Consider the following 21,044-nt stretch of genomic DNA (forward strand, 5'->3'; position numbering starts at 1 on the left):
GGTTCAGTGGCCTCCACCTCCCGATGTAGCGGCCTCCCCCATGAATCACCGGCAACCAACCTCCACCCTCGCCGGAGAGTAGGAGCCCCCACGACGGTGACGAGGAGCTATACCGGCCGCCGCCCTATAGCAACGAGCCCCTGCGATGGCGACGGCGATGAAAATCTGCGTGCCGGCCGGCTGCAACATCAATGAGCCCTTGTGACGGCGAGTCAAGATCCGCACCCTTCCTCATGCCCTTGTTGATCATGTTACACCGCTGGCAGATTCGTCCCTCCCTGGCAGGATAGTCAAATCCTCAGGTACCATAAACTCTCTTGCCATATGTTGTTGTTGGTTCTGTTGGCTTTGAATCTGTTCCCCTTATATGCCCGCATGTTGCGCCTATTAACTGATCCCCCTATATGCGGTCCTGTTGCTCCTAAAAAATGTTCCCCTATATGCACGCATGTTGCGCCTAGTAACTGATCCCCCTATATGTGGTCATGTTGCTCCTAGAAAATGTCCCCCCTGTATGCACTCCTGTTGCTCCTTTCTATTTGCTTTTGTTAGTATGTTATTGTCAATTACCCATTACCTGTTAGAAGCAATTGACAGAGATGTTCTAACCTAATGTATGTTACTGTCAATTTTTGTATACGTTGCTTTCATTCCCATTCCCTGTTAGAAGCAATTCAGATGTTCTAATAGCATTTTTCTTCAAATAACATTTCACATACTAGACTTGTGAAGAATAATTTGCAATTTCAAAATGGCAAACAAGAACAAGCAGGATTGAACGTCAAAAAGGCAGTGTGAACCAAAAACACGGAGACAACCAAAAACACGGTGCGCCCCTAACACCGTGGACATGGTGGCTAAGGTCCTTGTACAACCAGCACTTGACAGGCTTAAACAACTAGGTTTAAGTAACCTACTGAACTTGGGGGGCGATATGAACTTAAATAGTAAAACTTGTGGAAGGCTCATAGAAAAAGCAGTTGTTCATGCGGACTTAAATCAAATTGCTCTGCATCAGGGATGGAGTGTCAATGTATATCACAAAGGAGATAATACAACATGTTCTCGACTTGCCAATTAGTGAGGATAAGGAGCTCCCGACAGCAACAAAAGATGCAAAAGATAAAGAAGAATACTTAAGGATCTTCAAAGCGTTGATGAAAGTAAAGGAAAAGTTTCCGGGTAAAGCTCCCAAGGAAAATCAAGATGAAGATGGTGAGGATGCTGCTGCTTCTGCTGTTTATGATGCTACTGCTTCTACTGAGCATGCTGAGAAAATTGCTGCTACTTCTGCTGATGCTGATGCTACTGCTTTTGTTGAGCATGCTGACAAAAATGATGGTTCTTCTGCTGATGCTCTTGATTCTGCTGCTGCTTCTGCTGAGCATGCTGAGAAAAGTGCCGCTGCTTCTACTGATGCTCTTGATTCTGCTGATGCTTCTACTGATGAGGTGGCTGGAATGAAAGCCAATGAGATATGACAGTTTTTCTCTGCGCCGAACATTGCGTTGTTGGCTACAAAGTATTGTGATGAGGATATCGCCAAACTTATTGACATGGATATGCTGGTGAAGCTTTTCTTGGGGGTGGTTTTTGACATAATGCTAATGCCAGGAAAAAGTAATTATATAACGAAAGCTACACTTGAGTCATTGCAAGACCTAGAAAAATTTAAAAACATTGACTGGTCATATGTGGTATATGAACGCTTAAAGAAAGCGTGTGATGAGTTTGTGAAGAGTCGAGATATGAATTGTTGTATGGCTGTATTTCTAGTGAGTACTAGGAGCTGCTTCAACAATCTTCTCTCATTTTGGGTACGAAAGTGACTAACTGTAGAACCATTGGTTCACAGGTTGTTTTTATGGACTGCATTGAGCGGAATGATTTGAATAGGGAACAAGATGGTAGAATCAACTTGTATAATGACAAGTTGTTCAAGCAACTTCTCTGCGAACAACCAATTCAACAAGTTGATGGGATGAAGAAAAGAAAAATAACTAAGGTATGAAAAGGAACCTGTAAGACTACACCTAGTTGTTGGTGCAACTTCTTATTTCTTTTTGTGCCTTTCAGCCGAAGGGGCCTCAGAAGAGGGGTCGGAAGGGTGCGAAGCCGCTAGAGGATTTTAATGTAAGTTCAAATCATCTTCTATCGTTCTATAATCATGACTGCATCTGATTTTTATTGACACTTTGTATTTCTTTGTTTCCTTTTCAGTTTATGCGGCTGGAGGATACTTGTTATGCAAGATTTCCATTGGTGTGTGATGTAAGTGCCTTTCTTTTCAAGGTCAGGGAGAGCATTGCAGAATTACTGATTCTATGTTTGCAGATTGAAGTAGAGCGTGAGGACCAAAAGCACGTCGATGAGAGAACCTGCGACAGAATTGTGCTGCAATTTGGTAACCTCTAGGTGGTTGAGTCTGTGTATGTTGAGTGCTTCAAACGAGGCGGTCATATGCACACAGACATAATGGAGTTAGTATGCGAGATGTGGTCAAACGACTAGAATGACACAATCATCCTTACTACATATGCTGCTGTAAGCACTCAGACATAATGCTTTTGGTATGCATTATGTATTTTTTTTGTTATTATTGTTTACCTATGATTGTTGTCTTGTTGATTATTCCAGAGAGAGTTGCTGAGCAAAGGAACTTCTTATTATCTGGACAGAGAGCTTACAACAGATAAAGTGAAGGGTATGAATAAGATTTGTGCATTATTTATCAGATCTTTCTATTTTAATGTACTGGTCCTTGGTTGTTGTTTCAACTGGACAGTGAGTTTGGCAGTACATTTTTTTTTCCAAATATTCATTCCTTTAGTTTATGCTAATCACGAGTCCTTTATTGTTGTTTCAACTTCGCCGGAAAGGATATATCCTTGACTCCTGGCTAGGGAAACATACATCAGTGGCAGCTGATTTTGTAAATAAAACGAAGATGTATTTGATTACTAACCACAACATGGACATTGCTGCATATCCTAAAAAAATGGCAAAGGTTTACCCTCAAATAACAAGTAAGTGGATGGCGCTTAAAACATAGTTTGTGTTTATTTAACTAAATAGTGGTAGATGTTCGACATTTTTAGCGCTGAAACTATCGTATTAGTTATTTACCTATCTTATCAGTTCTTTCGTACCTCAATCACTGATTGATTATTGCAATTATTGCAGCTTTGACTACGGCTTTCATGTATTATTATATATCCAAGGGTTACATGAGATGGAGATATATAACTTCAACAAGGTAAACATTGAGCCTTTTGGTTTTTTGATCTATTATCCTTATCAAATTTTTTTAAGAAAAAATGAGCTTAAGGAGCCAACCCTGATGCAGAAAGAGGTGTTGAAGTTCCGAAAGAAGCTTTCTATAGACCTCCGCTTCCATAGGATGAACACAATACCTGCAGTCATCCCAGTCAAAGAAGTTGTTACAGTTGATGAAGATGAGGATGGGGATGAGGAACTTACATTTCTCTCTCCTTTGATTTCTGGAAGGGATGGCAACACAATAAACACTTTACTTGATGAAGGTGCAGAGGAGAATGAAGAAAACATATCTGGGAATGACACTGGGCGAACTGCGGAGAAAGGGACTTCAGGCAGTGCCCAGCAAACTGCTGTGGATACTTCAGGCAGTAAGTTACTAACGAAACATCAGCCCAACAGTGTCCAAAAACGTCCTAAGGACTCTGAGCCCATAGAGATGGACATGGAGAAGACTTCAGACAATAAACAGCAAGAGTCAAGCACTGAGGGCAACCCTGCAGCTGAGGGCAATGGCGACGGTGATGATAACCCAGTAGTGTCACCAGCTGAACGGGTTAACAAGAGGAAGCTTACTGCAAATTCTCAGATTTGTCCTCCCATCAATTTTGAAGTACATGATCTACAGAAATTAACTTATCAGCGTAAGCTAGACATTTACCTAGCTATCAAAGAAAACTGGTATGTTTATAGATGATTATAGTTTTTTGAGAGTTTTTTTAATTGAGTAACTGATTGATATTCATATCATGTTTTCAATTGGCAAAGCAATGATTGTAAGCTGTTCAGTGTGGATAGGATTACCATGACGGGGTGTGAGCTGATAAAGTGCTTAGAGGTAGATGACCTTTCCGAGAGTATAATCAATGCATTCATTAAATGCCTTTGTCCCTTTTCAAGGTCAGGGAGAGCATTGCAGAATTACCGATTCTATGTTTGCAGATTGATGTAGAGCGTGAGTAGAGTACCAAAAGCACATCGATGAGAGAACCCGCGACAGAATTGTGCTACAATTTGGTAACCTTAAGGTGGCTGAGTCTGTGTATGTTGAGTGCTTCAAACGCGGTGGTCATATGCACACAGACATAATGGAGTTAGTATGCGAGCTGTGGTCAAAAGACTAAAATGACACTATCATCCTTACTACATATGCTGCTGTAAGCACTCAGACATAATGCTTTTGGTATGCATTATGTATTTTTTTGTTGTTATTGTCTACCTATGATTGTTGTCTTATTGATTATTCCAGAGAGAGTTGCTAAGCAAAGGAACTTCTTACTATCTGGACAGAGAGCTTACAACAGACAAAGTGAAGGGCGTGAACAAGGTTTGTGCATTATTTATCAGATCTTTCTATTTCAATGTACTGGTCCTTGGTTGTTGTTTCAACTGGACAGTGAGTTTGACAGTATATTTTTTCAAATATTCATTCCTTTAGTTTATGCTAATCACGAGTCCTTGATTGTTGTTTCAACTTCGCCGGAAAGGATATATATCCTTGACTCCTGGCCAGGAAAACATATATCAGTGGCAGCTGATTTTGTAAATAAACTGAAGACATATTTGATTACTAACCACAACATGGATATTGCTGTGTATCCTTAAGAAACCCCAAAGGTTTGCCCTCAAAGAAACAAGTAAGTGGATGGCACTTAAAACATAGTTTGTGTTTATTTAACTGAATACTGGTAGATGTTTGCCTTTTTTAGCACTGAAACTATCGTATCAGTTCTTTGACTATCTTATCAGTTCTTTCGTACCTCAATCATTGATTGATTATTGCAATTATTGCAGCTTGGACTGTGGCTTTCATGTATTATTATATATCCAATGGTTCCATGAGATGGAGATATATAACTTCAACAAGGTAAACATTGAGCCTTCTGGTTTTTTGATTTATTATCCTCATTAAATTTTTTTAAGGAAAAATGAGCTTAAGGAGGCAACCCTAATGCAGAAATAGGTGTTGAAGTTCCGAAAGAAGCTTTCCATAGACCTCCACTTCCATAGGATGAACACAATACCTGCAGTCATCCCAGTCAAAGAAGTTGTTACAGTTGATGAAGATGAGGATGAGGAACTTACAATCCTCTCTCCTTTGATTTCTGGAAGGGGTGGCAACACAATAAACACTTTACATGATGAAGGTGCAGAGGACAATGAAGAAAACATCTCTGGGAATGACACTGGGCGAACTGCGGAGAAAGGACTTCAGGCAGTGCCCAACAAACTACTGTGGAGACTTCAAGTAGTAAGTCACCAACGAAACAGTAGCCAAACAGTGTCCAGGAACGTCCTAAGGACTCTGGGTCCACAGAGATGGACATGGAGAAGACTTCAGACAATAAACAGCAAGAGTCAAGCACTGAGGGCAACCCTGCAGCTGAGGGGCGACAGTGATGATAACCCAGTAGTGTCACCAGCTGAACGGGTTAACAAGAGGAAGCTTACTTTAAATTCTCAGATTTGTCCTCCCATCAATTTTGAAGTGCATGATCCACGGAAATTAACTTATCAGCGTAAGCTAGACATTTACCTAGCTGTCAAAGAAAATTAGTAAGTTTATGGATGATTATAGTTTTTTGAGAGTTGTTTTAATTGAGTAACTGGCTGATATTCATATCATGTTTTCAATTGGCAAAGCAATGATTGTAAGCTGTTCAGTGTGGACGGGATTACCATGACGGGGGTCAGCTGATAAAGTGCTTAGAGGGAGATGACCTTTCCGAGAGGATAATCAATGCATTCATTAAATGCCTGAAGTATGATTCTGCTGTGAAGTTTATGACAAACTAAGAATCATTATACCACCACTAGACAAAAGCATAGCTTTGGCTGTCGGTTAAAAGCATCGTCTGATAGCAAAATATTTTATTGCGCAGACCGACAACGGAGTTACGCAAGAGATCATGAATGAACTTGTTTCTTGGGAAGACAAATGCAAACAATGGGAACCAAATCACAAAAAGGCAGAAGCAATAAATCTAAGATTCGTAAGTGCTGCAGTATTCTAATGATAATACAATCAATGATAATACACTCAACATTCTAATACATGTTAGTTTTTGCAGCTAGTTTGCCATGTGCTTCACAAAACCAGTCAAGAATGGTTTGTGGTTTTTGCTGATTTGAAAGCACATATTCCTATATCTATCCTCCATTGCAATGACTCGAAATTAAAACTTGATGACTACAAAAAATACGGTCAAACATTCTTGGAAAAGGCACACGAAGCCTTCGTGCACCTCAGCCTCACCTCGCCATTTATCAAGTTTGTAAGCAAGTCCCTAACAAGAGTGCCAGATCTTCATTTTCACCGCAATTACAAAGACAGCACTTTAGCATCTATGCTTTGCCTTCAATGGTACAATGGTCATAGTTCCTTTCCTGTTAAAAAGGTTAGTGAATTCCCTTCTTTACATTGATGTGAAGTGCAAACCACAGAAGGCATGTTTCCAACTCTACATTCTCCTTGTGGAGTCATAGTTGTTTCATATGTCTATATGAGAAATCATTACTATCATAACAATCATCTAGGAACCTTATCAGAAAGATCTATGCATTTTTCATGTGACAAAGGAACAAAGCAGAAGTAGAAACTATTCTTAGAAGTTTTGTGAATGTACATAAGGCAAAAAATACGGAGCATAACCTGCACTATCTTCTTTTTCTTTCAGATAGATGAAGAAAGGATCATAACACTGGCATACCTTGTTCTGCATGAGGAAAATACTGCAGTGCTGCCTGAAGAGATTGAAGAGGTTCTGAATAAAAAGAACAAAAAAAAAGTTAGTTTGGTTGCTTTGAACTTCTGGCTATGGGTACTTTTGGTTAGACCTACTTTTGCAATGTTGGTTGTCCATGACTGCTGAATTGTTACTGCTGTATGCTGGCCGTATCAAACTATTAGGAAACTACTCAGATGTTAGACCTACTTTTGCGATGTTAAGCCACATGTTGCTGTTGGTTGTCCATGACTGTTGAATATTGTTACTGTTGTAGGTTCCAAGCAGGTAAAATCCTAAGGTTCGATCAGGTAAATCCTAGGTTTCCATCGTAAGCACAACAGAACCTTGACAAATAAGGAGCTGGGTGCAGCGGCCATGGCGGCTCATGGTCCTCCCCCTTCCTTCTCTGGCGGGCATGGCGTCGCCGCCTTCTCCGCCTCCTCTCCTTCCTCCGCCCTCCGCTGCCACTCCCTCTCCTCTCCATGGCCGCCCCTGCCTCATGCAGCGGCGCCACCTGCTGTCTCCATGGGCATCCTCCTCCCCCTCATCCGTGGTCATCCTAGAGCACTCGTAGGTCACGCATGGTGTAGCAGCAGATCCATGGCCGGTTTGGGCCGGTGACGGCGGACACATGGCGGCACGCGCTCGGCGTCCATCTTCCCCACGCCCGGCGTCCTCCTCCAAGGAAGCACCACTACTGGTGGTGGCGCGGGCTCGACATCCCGAAGGAGCTCTGGTCTGCTCCCAGTGCGGCGGCTGCGGCGGGCCTCGTGCGGAGCCTCAAGCTCGGTCGGAGGCCGGCGCTGCCCCTAGCGGGCCATTCCCCATATATGCAACCATGTTGCTCATAATTACTATTCCCCATATATGCAATCATGTTGCTCGTAATTACTGTTCCCCATATATGCACTCATGTTTCCCGTATTAACTATTCCCCATATATGCAATCAAGTTGCTCGTAATTACTGTTCCCCATATATGCAATCATATTGCTCGTAATTACTGTTCCCCATATATGCACACATGATGCTGGCATTAAATGTTCCCCCTATATGCAATCATGTTTCCCGTATTAACTGTTCCCCATGTTGCTGGTGAGACCTCCTTATCGTTGGAACGCAGCTGACGGTTCAGATCAGCCAACTGCAAAGAGAAGTCGAGGTGCATGACTGGGGAGGCATCCGCGGCTCCGCGCAGCTGGGGGCGCACGAGACGACGGCGCGGCGGCGCGGCACGGCCACTACCGCGACGGCAACGGCGATGGGGAAGACGGTGAAGGCTTCCCCTTCGATGTCCACGCTCCCCGCCGCCTTCTCTCCGGTAAGGCGCTACGTCCTTCCCCTCTCCTCTAGCTCTTTAGGGTTCCCATATTCGGTGGTGGCGAGATCCGGTTGGGAGGTCCGCTCTGCTCCGACGCTGCTGCCTACTCCGCCTCCCTACCCTCTCTCTCTCTCTCTCTCTCTCTCTCTCTCTCTCTCTCTCTCTCTCTCCCAACGCGGCGGCAGGGGCGGGCTGCGCACGGAGCCTCGAGCTCGGGTGGAGGCCGGCGCTGCCCTCGGCGGGCCCTTCCCTGTATATGCAAACATATTGCTCGTAATTACTGTTCCCCATATATGCACTCATGTTTCCCATATTAAATGTTCCCCATATATGCAATGATGTTGCTCATAATTACAGTTCCCCATATATGCAATCATGTTGCTCGCAATTATTGTTCCGATATATGCAATCATGTTTCTTGTATTTACTATTCCCCATATATGCACACATGATGCTGGTATTAAATGTTCCCCCTATATGCAATCATGTTTCCCGTATTAACTGTTCCCCATGTTGCTGGTGAGACCTCCTTATCGTTGGATCGCAGCTGATGGTTCAGATCAGCCGGCTGCAAAGATAAGTCGAACAAGGTGAAAGAAATGGTTGGCAAGAGCAGGGATGGCTTGGGAAATTGGCAAGGTGCAGATGGTGAGGCCGGACATATGCTCTCCAGCAACCGATGGCGCGCCGGCGACCTAGCTCACCCCTCCTCCCCGTTCACTGAAAGGCCGGACACCGGTGAACTAGGGACGCCAGATCTGGAGCCGCACCAAAAGCCCCTCCAGCGCGGTGAGCTTCTGGAGGCCGGGCTAGGTTCGCCAGCAAGGCTGCAGTGGGGGTCGCCGGTGAGGCTGGAGTGGGGTCGCCGGCGAGGCAATAGGTGGGGTTGCCGGCGAGGCTAGCAGCTAGGTGCAGGTGGGGAGGCCGAGAGGTGGCCGGCCGAGACCGCGCGTGGGCAACCTGCGGCCTCTGCTTGTTAGCCGCACTTGTTGTGTTCCTACAATGCCATGTGGGTCCAGCATTTGAATGACCTGTGGGTCCAATGTTTCAATGACATGTGGGCCTCTCATGCAATGTGTTCATTGTGCAGGAGTGATTTCTCTTTTTAGTCTCTTTCAAAAACTTGTAACTAGTATTTCTGCCACATACTAACTCCAAATGTGATGTTTTTTTTCCTAAATTCATGTAAAATCAAGATCTATCAGTTTATTGTGTTGATTTTGGTCATGGGCACATGTGACAAAGTTTAAACAATTCAATATTGTGAATTTCAAAAAATAAAATATTCAAACCAGATTTTGAAACTCGAAATGATTTCAGACGAAAAAGTCATGAATATGAAAGTTGTACAACTCATCAAGATCTACAAGTTTTGTTTTTGGTCATTTTATCATCTGATAAAGTTAAGCTAACATTGTTCACAAAGGATGATAAAATGACCAAAACAAAACCTGTAGATCTTGATGAGTTGTACAACTTTCATATTCATGACTTTTTCATTTGAAATTATATAATACTCCAAAAGTTTGTTCAAAGTTTTGATATTTTGAAATTCAAAATTCAAACTGTCCAAACAAAGTCAGTTGAAAAAATGACAAATATGAAAGTGGTAGATCTTGACGAGTTACACAACTTTGTTTTTGACATTTTTTGCATTTGAAATCATCTATTATCACGAAAATCTATTTGGATCCCCAATAGTACTAAAACTATCACTGACATGGCGGACCCCCCGCGCCAGACCAAAAAATTTGGCACCTACATCCCGCTCTCCCGCGCTTATTGTCTCACCGACGCGTGGGACCAACCACGCTCCCGCTCAAGAAGTGGAAATTTTCAGCCGCGGCCGCAGCCTTATCCTCTTGGCCGGTCAGACAAAAGGGGAAAAATCCCGAGACCTCCTCGCACCTGACCTTCCTTCCTCCCTCCCCTAAACACAGCGCCGCCGCTCGCCTCACCGCAGATCCGCCACTCGCCGTCGACCCTGGCCCCAATCGCCTGACCGCAGATCCGCTGCTCGCCGTCGACCCTGGCCCCAATCGCCTCACCGCAGATCCGCCGCTCGCCGTCGACCCTGGCCCCAATCGCCTCCGGTGCTTGTATGCCTACACCTCAACTTTCCACCTTGTCTAAAGTTCTTCAGATCCGGCAACAGCAGAAGTAAGTCAAACTTCTTCTGTCACCTATGTCCAAGTATGAGCAGGAAAGGGAGGCGAACATAAAGAGGATTCAAGATGTTTTTGAGTCCTTGGGTATCACTGTGTTACATGAAACTGTTAGTTCTGTGTTACGAAAAGAGAATGTGGGCAAAAGGAAGATATTAGAGTTCGACAAACCTGAATCTGACATTGACTACGATCCAACCTCTGACCTTGATAACCAGTCTTTTTTTTTGAAACTACCTTGATAACCAGTCTAACAGTGATGATGATGAATCTGACATTGACTACGATGATGACCTCAATACTGAGGTGAGATGGCTTAGTAGGTCACTTAACACATTATAATTGCTCTATTTTTTCTAGTGTATTTATTCTATGCCTGTATATGTGTCAAATACTTCATTGACTTGTTCAACTGTATTTATTCTAGTGTATTTATTCTATGCCTATATTCTAGTGTAGTATATGCTCTCAACACTCCAAATATTATGCATACTGTCATGGACTCATGGGTGATCTCATTGTCATTCAACACTTCAGATATTCCAAAATCAATAATCTTAGGATTCATATCAGAATCCAAGAGGACATTGCTTGGTTTCATATCCATATGGGCAATGCCTTGTTCTAGTCAAACTGTATTTATTCTTGTGTATTTATCCTATGCATGTATTCTAGTGTATTATTCTATGCCTCTATATATGTACAATTCTATTTAATTTACAGGCTGCTTGTTTTCTCTTGCTAGGTAAGACCAATGGCTCCAGGAAGCAAGAAACAAAAGACGGCCCCAATGGCAGCCCCAATGCAGGGTAGCCCAGCAAGAGTCACCAGGGCAACTGCTAGCAGGCTGTGCACCCCACCTAGATATACCCGAGCCACTGCACCATTAATTATGGCTACTGAAAATACTACTGCCACTGTAGCCAGAAACCAATAGGGGCCACGAGCAAACCATGTGGCACCTAGCCAAAACACAAACACCATGCCCACTGCCTCAAATTTGCAACGCATCGCATCTACAGGCACCAGCCCAACAAGAAGCACACGATCCAATGGGCAACAGTTTGCCACAAACAGTACCACACAGACTACAAACACAATGCCTAATCCTACAAATAGTGTGAACACAATGCCTACTCCCACAAGTCCTCGCAGGTTAACAAGGTCCACTGCTGCGAACAACTCGCCAGGAGAACAGAGCTCTAGGCAAAGCAATGAAATCAATGAACCAAGTCAGCACTTTGATGTTGGTAACTCTTCAGAGGCTCAAACAAATGGAGGAGAACAAGAGGAAGACTTAGTTCTAGGTACACCATATTTCCTTGCAAGCATTGTCTTCTCCATTCAATAACTATAACATCTATAATAAATCACTTGTATATTTTCTTGGGAATGCAGTGCCACCAAGGAATGTCCGCAAGAAAACCATGGGTCATGGCTTAGAGAGGATGATTAGAAGAGGAAACAAGATGACTATCGAGGTGACTGAAGGGAAGCTGAGACCTGACGTCCCAGTTCAAGCAGCTAAACTGGCCTTAGAGTGTGGTGTTGCCCTTAGAGATAATCTACCTATCTATACATCTGGGAAACAATACAAAAATACGGATGGGCAGGAAGAACTAGGAAAAGTCCTTAGGAAAGTAGCGGTGAGATAACTATTTCATTGTTCCTAACATTTTCGTTCCATACAAGTTTCCTTTGTGAAAACTTGTATCTACTAAGTCATTTTTTGCTCCAGTCAAGGTTGGATGTGGATGTCAGGAATGATGGTCCGAGCAAAGAGGCATGCAATGATATCACTAAGAAGGGAGTAAAGCAGCAAAGGTATTTCATAAAAAAGAAGTACTTCGATGAATCACTCACAAGAGAACAGTTGTTGGCCAAAGAACCTCCACCTAAAATGAAGGTAGAAGAATGGAAAAAGCTAGTAGAATATTGGTGTGACCCAAAAGTTCAGGTCCATTCTTGCATTGTTTGGCTGTGTTTATTTCAATCCTATCTGCCTGTGTTAGTATGAATTACAAAATGTGCATCTGGATGTAACCCCAAAACTGCATTTGTTGTGCAAAAGCATTGTGCTGTGAATAAACGTAACCGAGGCAATGTTCGGCTTCACCAAATGACAGGAGCTAGATCCTATATTGCCCACCGTTACAGCCTGGTATGAGAACTAACTGTTCCAGTGTATTCTAGTTATAATTTTGTAGACAACTTTCTTTACCTTCGTCGAAAAAATTGTAATCCATATTATATGAATGCTGCAGAGGGCTAAGTACAACAACAGGGAACCAGATGCTGTTGAATTCTTTGGGGAATGTATGACTAGTCCACATACTGATTATGCAAGTCAGATATATGTAAGCTAAATAGTTTGAATCCTGTCCTTTAGTCAAGTCAGTTGCAGATGTGTAGATGAATGTACCTGATAAGTGGAATTATTCTGTGTAGGAGGAAATGGTAGCTGAGAAGGACAGAGAACTAGAAGGAGGTGAAGCACAAAAGTCTCCCACTCAGATTGTTGCTGACAGTCTTAGCCAGATCAGTCCTTCATCAACCTTCCTTCCGAACATGGGTGTGACTCCAGTGTCAAAGACTGCTCGGTCTACATCAGCCACAGAAGAACGACTGCGTTCTCAGTTTGAGGCCACAATCCAAGCAGAAAGAGAGGAATATGCTAGGAAGCAGGAACAATTGGAAGCACAAATTCAGGCTCAACAAGCCACAATTCAAGCAAACCAAGCTGCACTTGAAGAAAACCAATCTTTGCTACGCCAAACCCAAGATGAGGTGAAGGGGATGCAGACCAACTTCGAAGAGACTAATGCACTGCTGCGAGCTATGCTCAATCTTCAGAAAGATGCTGGAGGTAGGTCGACATGATGTTTGAATTGATGATGGCCTTTGTCTAGTCTTTTGCTGCATTGCCAGAACAACAAATCTTTGTCGGAACTATATGTGCACTCTGGAAACTTATGTCCACCTTAAGTGCTTCAGTTGGTATGATGGAACTGTGTGTGATCAAACCTAGAACTTGGTACTTGTGTGATGTTTAAACTAGTGTGTAATGTATTATGCTTTCGATTGTATGTGGATGATGGTTTCGCTGTTATGTGTGCTTCTTGACCTGTGATGAGAGTGAATGTGTGCTCATGGAATGAATGTATTTTTGTGGCAACAGTGGCTGGTCTCGATATATATGACGATGCCAGCTCGTCCTGAATCTGTGGTCATCAATTCTGCATAGCAACATATGACGATGTCAGTTCGTCACAATATACATACTAAATAAGGGTCTAAGTGCACCAATTGTGACGATTTGACTAACATTATGTGGCAGTTTAAGTCATCATATAATATCAACAATATATGACACCATAATGTACCGTCACATAAGGTCCTCACATTCTGTGACAGTTTACCTTTTTATCATCACAAGGTACATTTTGTGACTGTCCTTTTGTGACGACCCTTATGACGGTAGATTTTTGTCATACGATACTTTCTATGACCATTTTTGTACTTTACATGACCTTATCATTTTTTCATGGAAACCTAGATTTTTTGTAGTGTGTACGGTTTTAGATGCGCCAAACACGCGAGCTTTTCCTCAGTCGAGAAAGCCATAGAAGCTTACGCTTCCTATTTGGCCGCAGAAGGAAACCAGCCAATAGGCTCTCCGGTCCAGCCAACAAGCTCTCCCGTCCAGCCAATAGGCTCTCCGGTGACTAGGCAAGTCCTTGTCCTTTTTAACATTTGTGATTGTGGTCACTATTACTGATACAAATACCGTCAGCTCACCATTTGTGATTGTAGTCAATGTTACTACTTGTGGCACATTTTTTAATTTGTAGATCAGTTTTTGGTTGAACTCACCTATTATGAGTATTGAAACAAGCAAGCACCCTGGCAGGAGCAGCAGGAGCAGCCAGGCAGCAGTTCGGCATGCAGTGTCAGCACCTTACTGAACACATATGCAGTGGGGGGTTGCAGAGTCTCTCCGGTGACTAGGCGAGTCCTTGTCCTTTTACCCCTATACATTCTATCCCCACCCACTCCAAGATACAAACGCCTTCAGCTCACTGTTTGAGATTGTAACCACTGTTATTACTTGTGGCACATTTTTAATTTGTAGATCATTTTTTTAAATTCACTTATTATGAGTATTGAAACAGGCAAACACCCAGGTAGGAGCAGCTAGGCAGCAGTCCTAGTGCTCCTCTAATAGCAGATCTGTTGGAGCGTTTGCAATACAGAGTGGCTGCACTGGAGGAGGACAACACTAACTTGCACATGCAACTTCATGAATCCGAGGAAAACACCAAAAAGGAGGCTGAACTTCAGAACTGTTTGGCCGTAATGATGGACAAACTGAACCTAAAGTAACTATCAGTTATTGTAGTTCACGGAGCTGCAAATGTAGGTGATTTTCCTTTTGTGATGTAAGTAAGAAGTGATGAACATGTTAGCAAATGTATGAACTGGACGGTCCCCCCTATGTCGCCTAAACCCTAAACCCTCATAATTATTGTTCCTCATATATGTGCAATCATGTTGCTCGTAATTAGTGTTCCCCATATATGCACTCATGTTGCTGGTATTAACCGTTCCCCCTATATGCAATCATGTTGCTCATAATTACTGTTCGCCATATATGCAACTATGTTGCTCGTAATTACTGTTCCCTATATATGCAATCATGTTGCTCGTAATTACTGGTCCCCATATATGCAATCATGTTGCTTGTAATTAGTGTTCCCTATATATGCAATCATGTTGCTCGTAATTACTGTTCTCCATTGCGACAATGCTGATTCGCTATCAACAGTGTACACCTTTAAAGGGAAATGCATCATGGTTTTGTTATGTCTTATCAAACATAGGATAATGGATAATGATTATCAGAAATACAGCTAATGTGAGTGTTCTAAATAGTCTGACCTTCGCATTCATAAGATTCTCAAGATGAGATACTTTCACCGAGTATCTGTCACGCTGCAAACACTACAAGAAAACAGCCCTATAGATACGTTTTTGTTTTAGCGCTTTCTATAACGTGTCAAGCTAAGCACGCTATAGCACCTAGATACGAAATTTGCTACGATTAAAAAAAGTGTGTCAAGCTAAGCACGCTATAGCACCTAGATACGAAGTTTGCTACGATTAAAAAAACGTGTCATGGTCATGTGTTTCAGTGCTTGGAGGGGATGGGGAAAAAATCAGTCGCAGGCACGTCTGCCCCCTCCACTACTCTGACCCCAAACCCAACCACCGTCGCCCCCAATCTAAGTCCCACGCTGCCGCTCCCCGGCGCCGCCTCTTGCCGTCACTCCTCCCCGGCTCCTTGCGCCGCAACTCCCATCTGCTTCCGTGGATGCTCTCATTATAGCTTGGTAAGTCTCATGGTGCAGCCTTTCATGTTAGTATTAATATATGATCCCGATAGCATTAGTTACCACCTAATATGACCACTGTACTGTTGTCTTCAGAGAATAGACATCTTGCATCCTTCCAATGCTATTGCTTAATAAACATCTTGCATCCTTCAAATGATACTGTTTATATTTGACCTTTTAGTACAATTTGATCTTGAATCAAAGAGTCTGTTCTATTAAATTGACTATAGTTTAATCTTCAGTGGAAGCCATGATGACTTCTACTGAATGATGCTTGATATAACCTCATTTACAGGTTAATTGAAGTATTCTAATTTCATCATGTAAATTTGGGTCACCACACATATCCTATATCTTATACACAAATAATTTGTTTGTTTAATATGCAGGATCCTGGGAGACCATGAAAAAAATCTGAAAACTGAAGCAAACATAGACGAGTGAAATACAAATTAGCTGCAAGCATGAAGCTTTTTAAATAGATTTTGATTTTATAAAAATTAGGGGTCATATGTAACATTTTCAGTTTGTTAGATGATTGTTAACTGTATATGCTCTAATATGAAATGAGTATTGCTTCCTGTGAGGTTTCTCTGCTGTGTACTCTGTGGTACTTGAAATGAAAAAATGGCTGCATATATAAATAGAAACAGCAAAATAATGTCCGTACTGACATCGCAGTCAAACTATATTAGAAATAATAAAGAACAAATTAAAAAATGAAACTTATTAATTAAGTTGCTAGCAACAAAATATAAAATGTTTCTACAAGCTTAGACATGCAATTTATCGTATCTAAAAAGCATATCATGTCTTCTAGATACGCTTAATAAAAATGTATCTACAGTTCTTGATACGGTCCGTGTGGAGACGCTACAGACATGTTTTAGTAAAGCGTGTCTACACTCCATTAGACATGAAACAAAGTGTACCTAATCTAGAAATAAAGCATATCTATAGGGGGTTTTTCTTGTAGTGAAATCTATAGAGAAAATTTCCCAATAGAGTTAATTAATCATAGAGGATGCACACATAAATATACAATAATGCTTCCTCATCCTTACCTTTTGAATTAATAAGTGTGGCGGTCATCCCAAATATCCTCGATATCGGATCAGATGGTCTAGAATTCAATTGGGGGTGATAAAACTCCTACATGCAAAAGCCACACTAAAGGATTCAACTAATTTTTTGGATACATGATAAAAAGAAAAGGAATACCCAAGATAATAATTGAAATTTGCCAAAAACAACTAAAGCGGCGTTCATGGTTCCACCTAAAATATTACACCGATACACATACAAACATTGGACCTCCTGAACAACAAGTAGCAAAGGAGCATTGCGTTTTGAAAAGCTGGCCAATAAATGTCCATCCCAACAAAACAAATGGGTGGGTTCTGGACAAAACTAGCAAAGGGCACATCCAACTTTTGGATGACCTTAAGAATGCTGGCGTAGGGGGGATTCCCGCTGGGGTGGTGGCACTCGTCGAAGATGAGGAGCGCGATGTATCGCAGCCTGAAGAAGCTGTGGCGGAGGTTGTCGAGGAGGATCTGCGGTGTCATGACGAGGACATCGACCCCATCGACGGCAGCATGCCAGGTGTTGGCGCTCCAGAAGTCGACCCCCATCTCGCATAGAACTGGTAGACGCGGAGGTCTGTGTGCTTCTCCATGACGATGCCGAGCAAGTAGCTGCAGCACGGGCTCTGGTGCACGGTGGCGGCAACGACGTAGGCCATCGCGCCGTGGTGAACGTTGTGCGGCCTTCGGTGGAATGGAGCAGCCTGAGGTGCACGTCGCGACGGTGCAGGCGCACGCGCCGGCCTCCGCAGTGGAAGCGACGCGGTCCGCTACGGATTGGCATGGGCTTGGTTGCGCATCTATGGCGGCGTTGCATGCCCACGCGTCGACATCGCGGTGGACGCCGCACGGCGCTCCGAGGTGATATCAAATATGGATATTAGATTATAGTCCATACATCATGGGTTTAATCTAATATGGATATTATAGTTTTCAAATTTTACATGGAGATATCAATACTAATCCTGAATATATCCTGCTGACTATTTATACTTTGCATACACTATTTATAAATTTATTAAAATAATTTGTCCCCGTTCTAAATCAAAATCAAAATAGTAATTTTATTAAATTTAAAGTAGCAAAATAATTTTTCATTAACTTAAAGTAGCAAAACAATATTTATATGAAGTTAAATTTAGCATCTTGAGTGTTTAGGACCTCTCTGACACCACGGGACAAGTTCATAAATGCTTTTTGAGAGATTAAGGATCTATGCGACTCCTTGGAACAAGTTTAGGGTTCTAAAAATGCATTTTAAGAGTTTAGGGATCTAGATGACATAACAAAACAAGTTTAGGGACTGCTGATGTACTTTACTTTTTTTCACTTGATCCTTTTATTAAAACCAGACGGTGAATATGTTACTTATTAGTGTTAGTTGGGTTAATTGGGTCTAGGCCAATGAAGTCAATTAATAAGATAATTTCAAGTTCTATACAAAATGGTGGTAGTTACACTAGTGGCTAAACCACCTTGAAAGTTGAGAAGGTTCCTAACAACTTATAATTAAGATGCAGTAAGCCTGCACATGGTAAGGTGTAGAAGGGATACAAGGATGCCACATGTGATTGAGCCGTGTCATGTGTGTCTACAGTTTTCAATCTTCGAATGGTGACTGGTACCTGACGCTGGTTGATGTAACTAGTAACTTATGGCTATCATGGTCGAGGGTTACTGGTAACTGATGATTTGAAGGCTGTCATTGCTGCAATGAACCTGGACGTCCTAAGGTCTACTAATGGCAATATATATGACCTTTTTCCGCGCGTGCACACACACACACACACTCCACTGCAATTGCTGCATCTCTGTATCTCCGTTCCAGTAGTGGCGCACCGACTCGCTGGAAGAGCAGTCCTCCGGAACTCCGTCCTCTTCAAGACTGCATGGAGTAGAAGGCGATAGAGTTTTAAGGAGCGCATCAACACGACTGCTTACTGCGCTTCACCTACTCCCCAATGAGCTACTGTACGAATGAATGTAGGTATGGGGCACACCAAAGAGTCCCAAAACAACAAAACATAGGCTAAGGAAAGCCTAAATCCCAGTACATCTCAAAAACTTGTCGAAACCCAAATTCGGACAAAGACCCACTAATTTGGTGATGCCAAAAACCCATGACCGAATCAATCCGTGCTCCACGGCTCGGCTCAAACTCAGGTCAGATTTGGCTCTGGAATGACTGATATCTCCTCTGCTACAACCGACCCTTTTGACAGAATCAATTGGTACTCATAGGCTCAGCTCGTTCTCGGCTCAGTTTCAGCTCTGGATTGCACTACTACCGATCCTTTTGACCGAATCAAATGGTGCCAATCGGCTCGGCTGAGCTTTGGCTCTAAAATGACGTACCGATTAATCCTCTGCTACGACCGACCCATTTGACTGAATCAATCTGTCAGTTGTAGCGCTTCACCTTGCATCAGCCATAACTTCCTATCCGAAGCCTGATTTGGGTCATCCACATGTCCATTTAGATCAGCTCGACAAGATCTATCCAATGGTGATGACAAATCTCTAATTTAACCCCCATAAGCAACATAAAAAGGACCGATTTATTTGGTGCTTTCAGCTCATGTCACCTTCTGATTGCCAAAACTCTCTCATTTGGAATCCCATTTAAGAGATTCATGTATCCATTGTAATTATTTAGATGAAAGCTACCAACTGGTGATCTTCTTTCTGCATTTTGATTCCATCTTCTGTTTGGTTAAGGCTAATCCTTATATCTTCATGCTCAAACTTGTTCGTGCCAAATGTGAGTGTCAACAATAGGGATCCGTAGCAGCGCTACATATATTGAAACCAGCTAGAACCTTACCATCTCCACCACATTTGACCCTTGGGAATGGGAGAGATTTGGTGCAGTGACCAGACAGGATGGTGTTGTTGGCAATGCAATGGCTGGATTTGTACATAGTGTCGCAGTTGCATCAAGCACAGAGAGTGGTAACCATTCTTCAAGTGCAACCACCCGACAATCAACCTGAACCTGGTGTGTGGATTCCATGTGTGGTTGCCGAAAACTCGCTGATGCCTCACATTCCTAGTAACTAGATGTTTGTTGTGGATATGAACATATGGTCAGACATGCATTGCTTACTAACAGCTAGCTCGCAAAGTGGTAGGCTTATTGTATATAGAAGATAGTCATACGGTCTTCACGGCCCGGGAATTGAAGTAATAACAGTACACAGACGAATAATGAATATCGCTTGGTTGTTGGCGATCTCTTGCTTACATGTATGATCGAATGGGCCAATCGAATTATCTCCTGCCATTTTGTTTTGATTGATCATGTGCTCGATATGATCTTGCTCTTGTTGAGTGTGTGTGCGTGTGTGTGGTGACACGTCTGTTGTGCACTGCTTTGTCAACTCAAGTAGCTGAACTATTCTGTGACGCGGGATCATCTCTAAAAGTGCCTAAAAACTAGTAAATCAAATAAAGAAAATGGTTTTGGGACCTTGCCAAAGACTTTTGGGACAAAAATAAAACCTCTCATCCAATGGTTTCCAAAAACATTTATTAAGTGCTGCCACATCATCACCCGTTGACAAAAATGCTTGTGTTTTTCTCATGAATAGGAACACGTTAACAGTACTTTCAGAATAGGAGGATTAGAAGCTTGGCAGAATGCACAAAATCTGGCTTAGTTTGGCTCCGTTTAATTTTTTTGGACTGCAAAAAGATCATTAGGACCACAATTTAGCTTTTGGGTATGTGTTTAGGGGACTCTGAAAGATGCAATGAAAGCACTGGTTGATTCCATACTCCAGTAAACTCCAATCAATAGCTTCTACTTATCTATCACTTCGTTGCAACTGTGCCCAAAACCAAAGCCAATGTATTAATAACCTGAATAAGAGACCTGCAAAAAGGTTTTGGGTTGATGTTTATCAAGTACAACCTCGATCATAATCCTCGTTTCTTGTAAGCCATGCATATGGGCCAACAACATACTCCTGTGGCCTGTGTCAATAGTAACAAAACTATGTCTTGGTATCCCGCTAACAAATTAAAAGATTCTACTGGTGGTGTAATACCATACCCTGTGAGTTACTTCTGGCGTGG

At 42.5% G+C, this 21,044-nt stretch overlaps 3 protein-coding genes across 4 annotated transcripts; all 3 read left to right on the forward strand.

Annotated features, from left to right (window-relative positions):
- Positions 1-320: 320 nt before the first annotated feature.
- On the forward strand, positions 321-3,102 carry LOC120670077. 2 transcript variants are annotated; one of them, XR_005673049.1, is made up of 7 exons: positions 327-1,775; positions 1,856-2,005; positions 2,077-2,133; positions 2,221-2,271; positions 2,335-2,544; positions 2,638-2,784; positions 2,904-2,992. XR_005673049.1 is itself a non-coding variant. In XM_039950068.1 (6 exons), the coding sequence occupies exons 1-5, from the start codon at positions 1,557-1,559 to the stop codon at positions 2,413-2,415; spliced, it is 558 nt and encodes a 185-aa protein (XP_039806002.1). In that variant the 5' UTR covers positions 321-1,556; the 3' UTR covers positions 2,416-2,544; positions 2,638-3,102. The 2 variants fall into 2 exon arrangements, 1 of the variants encoding a protein (XP_039806002.1); XM_039950068.1 differs by having other exon boundaries at positions 321-1,775; positions 2,638-3,102.
- On the forward strand, positions 3,035-7,229 carry LOC120695179. The gene is made up of 10 exons (XM_039978483.1): positions 3,035-3,051; positions 3,184-3,256; positions 3,347-3,957; positions 4,045-4,433; positions 4,526-4,913; positions 5,071-5,143; positions 5,234-5,832; positions 5,920-6,269; positions 6,348-6,674; positions 6,954-7,229. The coding sequence occupies exons 1-4, from the start codon at positions 3,035-3,037 to the stop codon at positions 4,226-4,228; spliced, it is 885 nt and encodes a 294-aa protein (XP_039834417.1). The 3' UTR covers positions 4,229-4,433; positions 4,526-4,913; positions 5,071-5,143; positions 5,234-5,832; positions 5,920-6,269; positions 6,348-6,674; positions 6,954-7,229.
- A 5,598-nt stretch (positions 7,230-12,827) lies between these two features.
- LOC120695966 lies at positions 12,828-13,720 on the forward strand. Its single transcript, XM_039979157.1, has 2 exons — positions 12,828-12,846; positions 12,938-13,720. Exon 2 carries the CDS (start codon positions 12,944-12,946, stop codon positions 13,367-13,369), a length of 426 nt encoding a protein of 141 aa, XP_039835091.1. The 5' UTR covers positions 12,828-12,846; positions 12,938-12,943; the 3' UTR covers positions 13,370-13,720.
- Positions 13,721-21,044: the final 7,324 nt, after the last annotated feature.

Source organism: Panicum virgatum, chromosome 2K (genome assembly GCF_016808335.1).
Source record: "Panicum virgatum strain AP13 chromosome 2K, P.virgatum_v5, whole genome shotgun sequence".
NCBI classification, from domain to species: domain Eukaryota; kingdom Viridiplantae; phylum Streptophyta; class Magnoliopsida; order Poales; family Poaceae; genus Panicum; species Panicum virgatum.

Excerpts from the sequence above, each read along its gene's own strand:
- LOC120695179 (XM_039978483.1), top strand. Across the intron at positions 3,257-3,346 it reads AGATATATAACTTCAACAAG|AAAGAGGTGTTGAAGTTCCG; the intron begins GTAAACATTGAG and ends ACCCTGATGCAG. Across the intron at positions 3,958-4,044 it reads CTAGCTATCAAAGAAAACTG|CAATGATTGTAAGCTGTTCA; the intron begins GTATGTTTATAG and ends CAATTGGCAAAG.
- LOC120695966 (XM_039979157.1), top strand. The coding sequence starts at position 12,944 with ATGGTAGCTGAGAAGGACAGAGAACTAGAAGGAGGTGAAGCACAAAAG.
- LOC120670077 (XM_039950068.1), top strand. The coding sequence starts at position 1,557 with ATGGATATGCTGGTGAAGCTTTTCTTGGGGGTGGTTTTTGACATAATG. Across the intron at positions 1,776-1,855 it reads GTTGTATGGCTGTATTTCTA|GTTGTTTTTATGGACTGCAT; the intron begins GTGAGTACTAGG and ends ATTGGTTCACAG. Across the intron at positions 2,272-2,334 it reads GATTTCCATTGGTGTGTGAT|ATTGAAGTAGAGCGTGAGGA; the intron begins GTAAGTGCCTTT and ends CTATGTTTGCAG.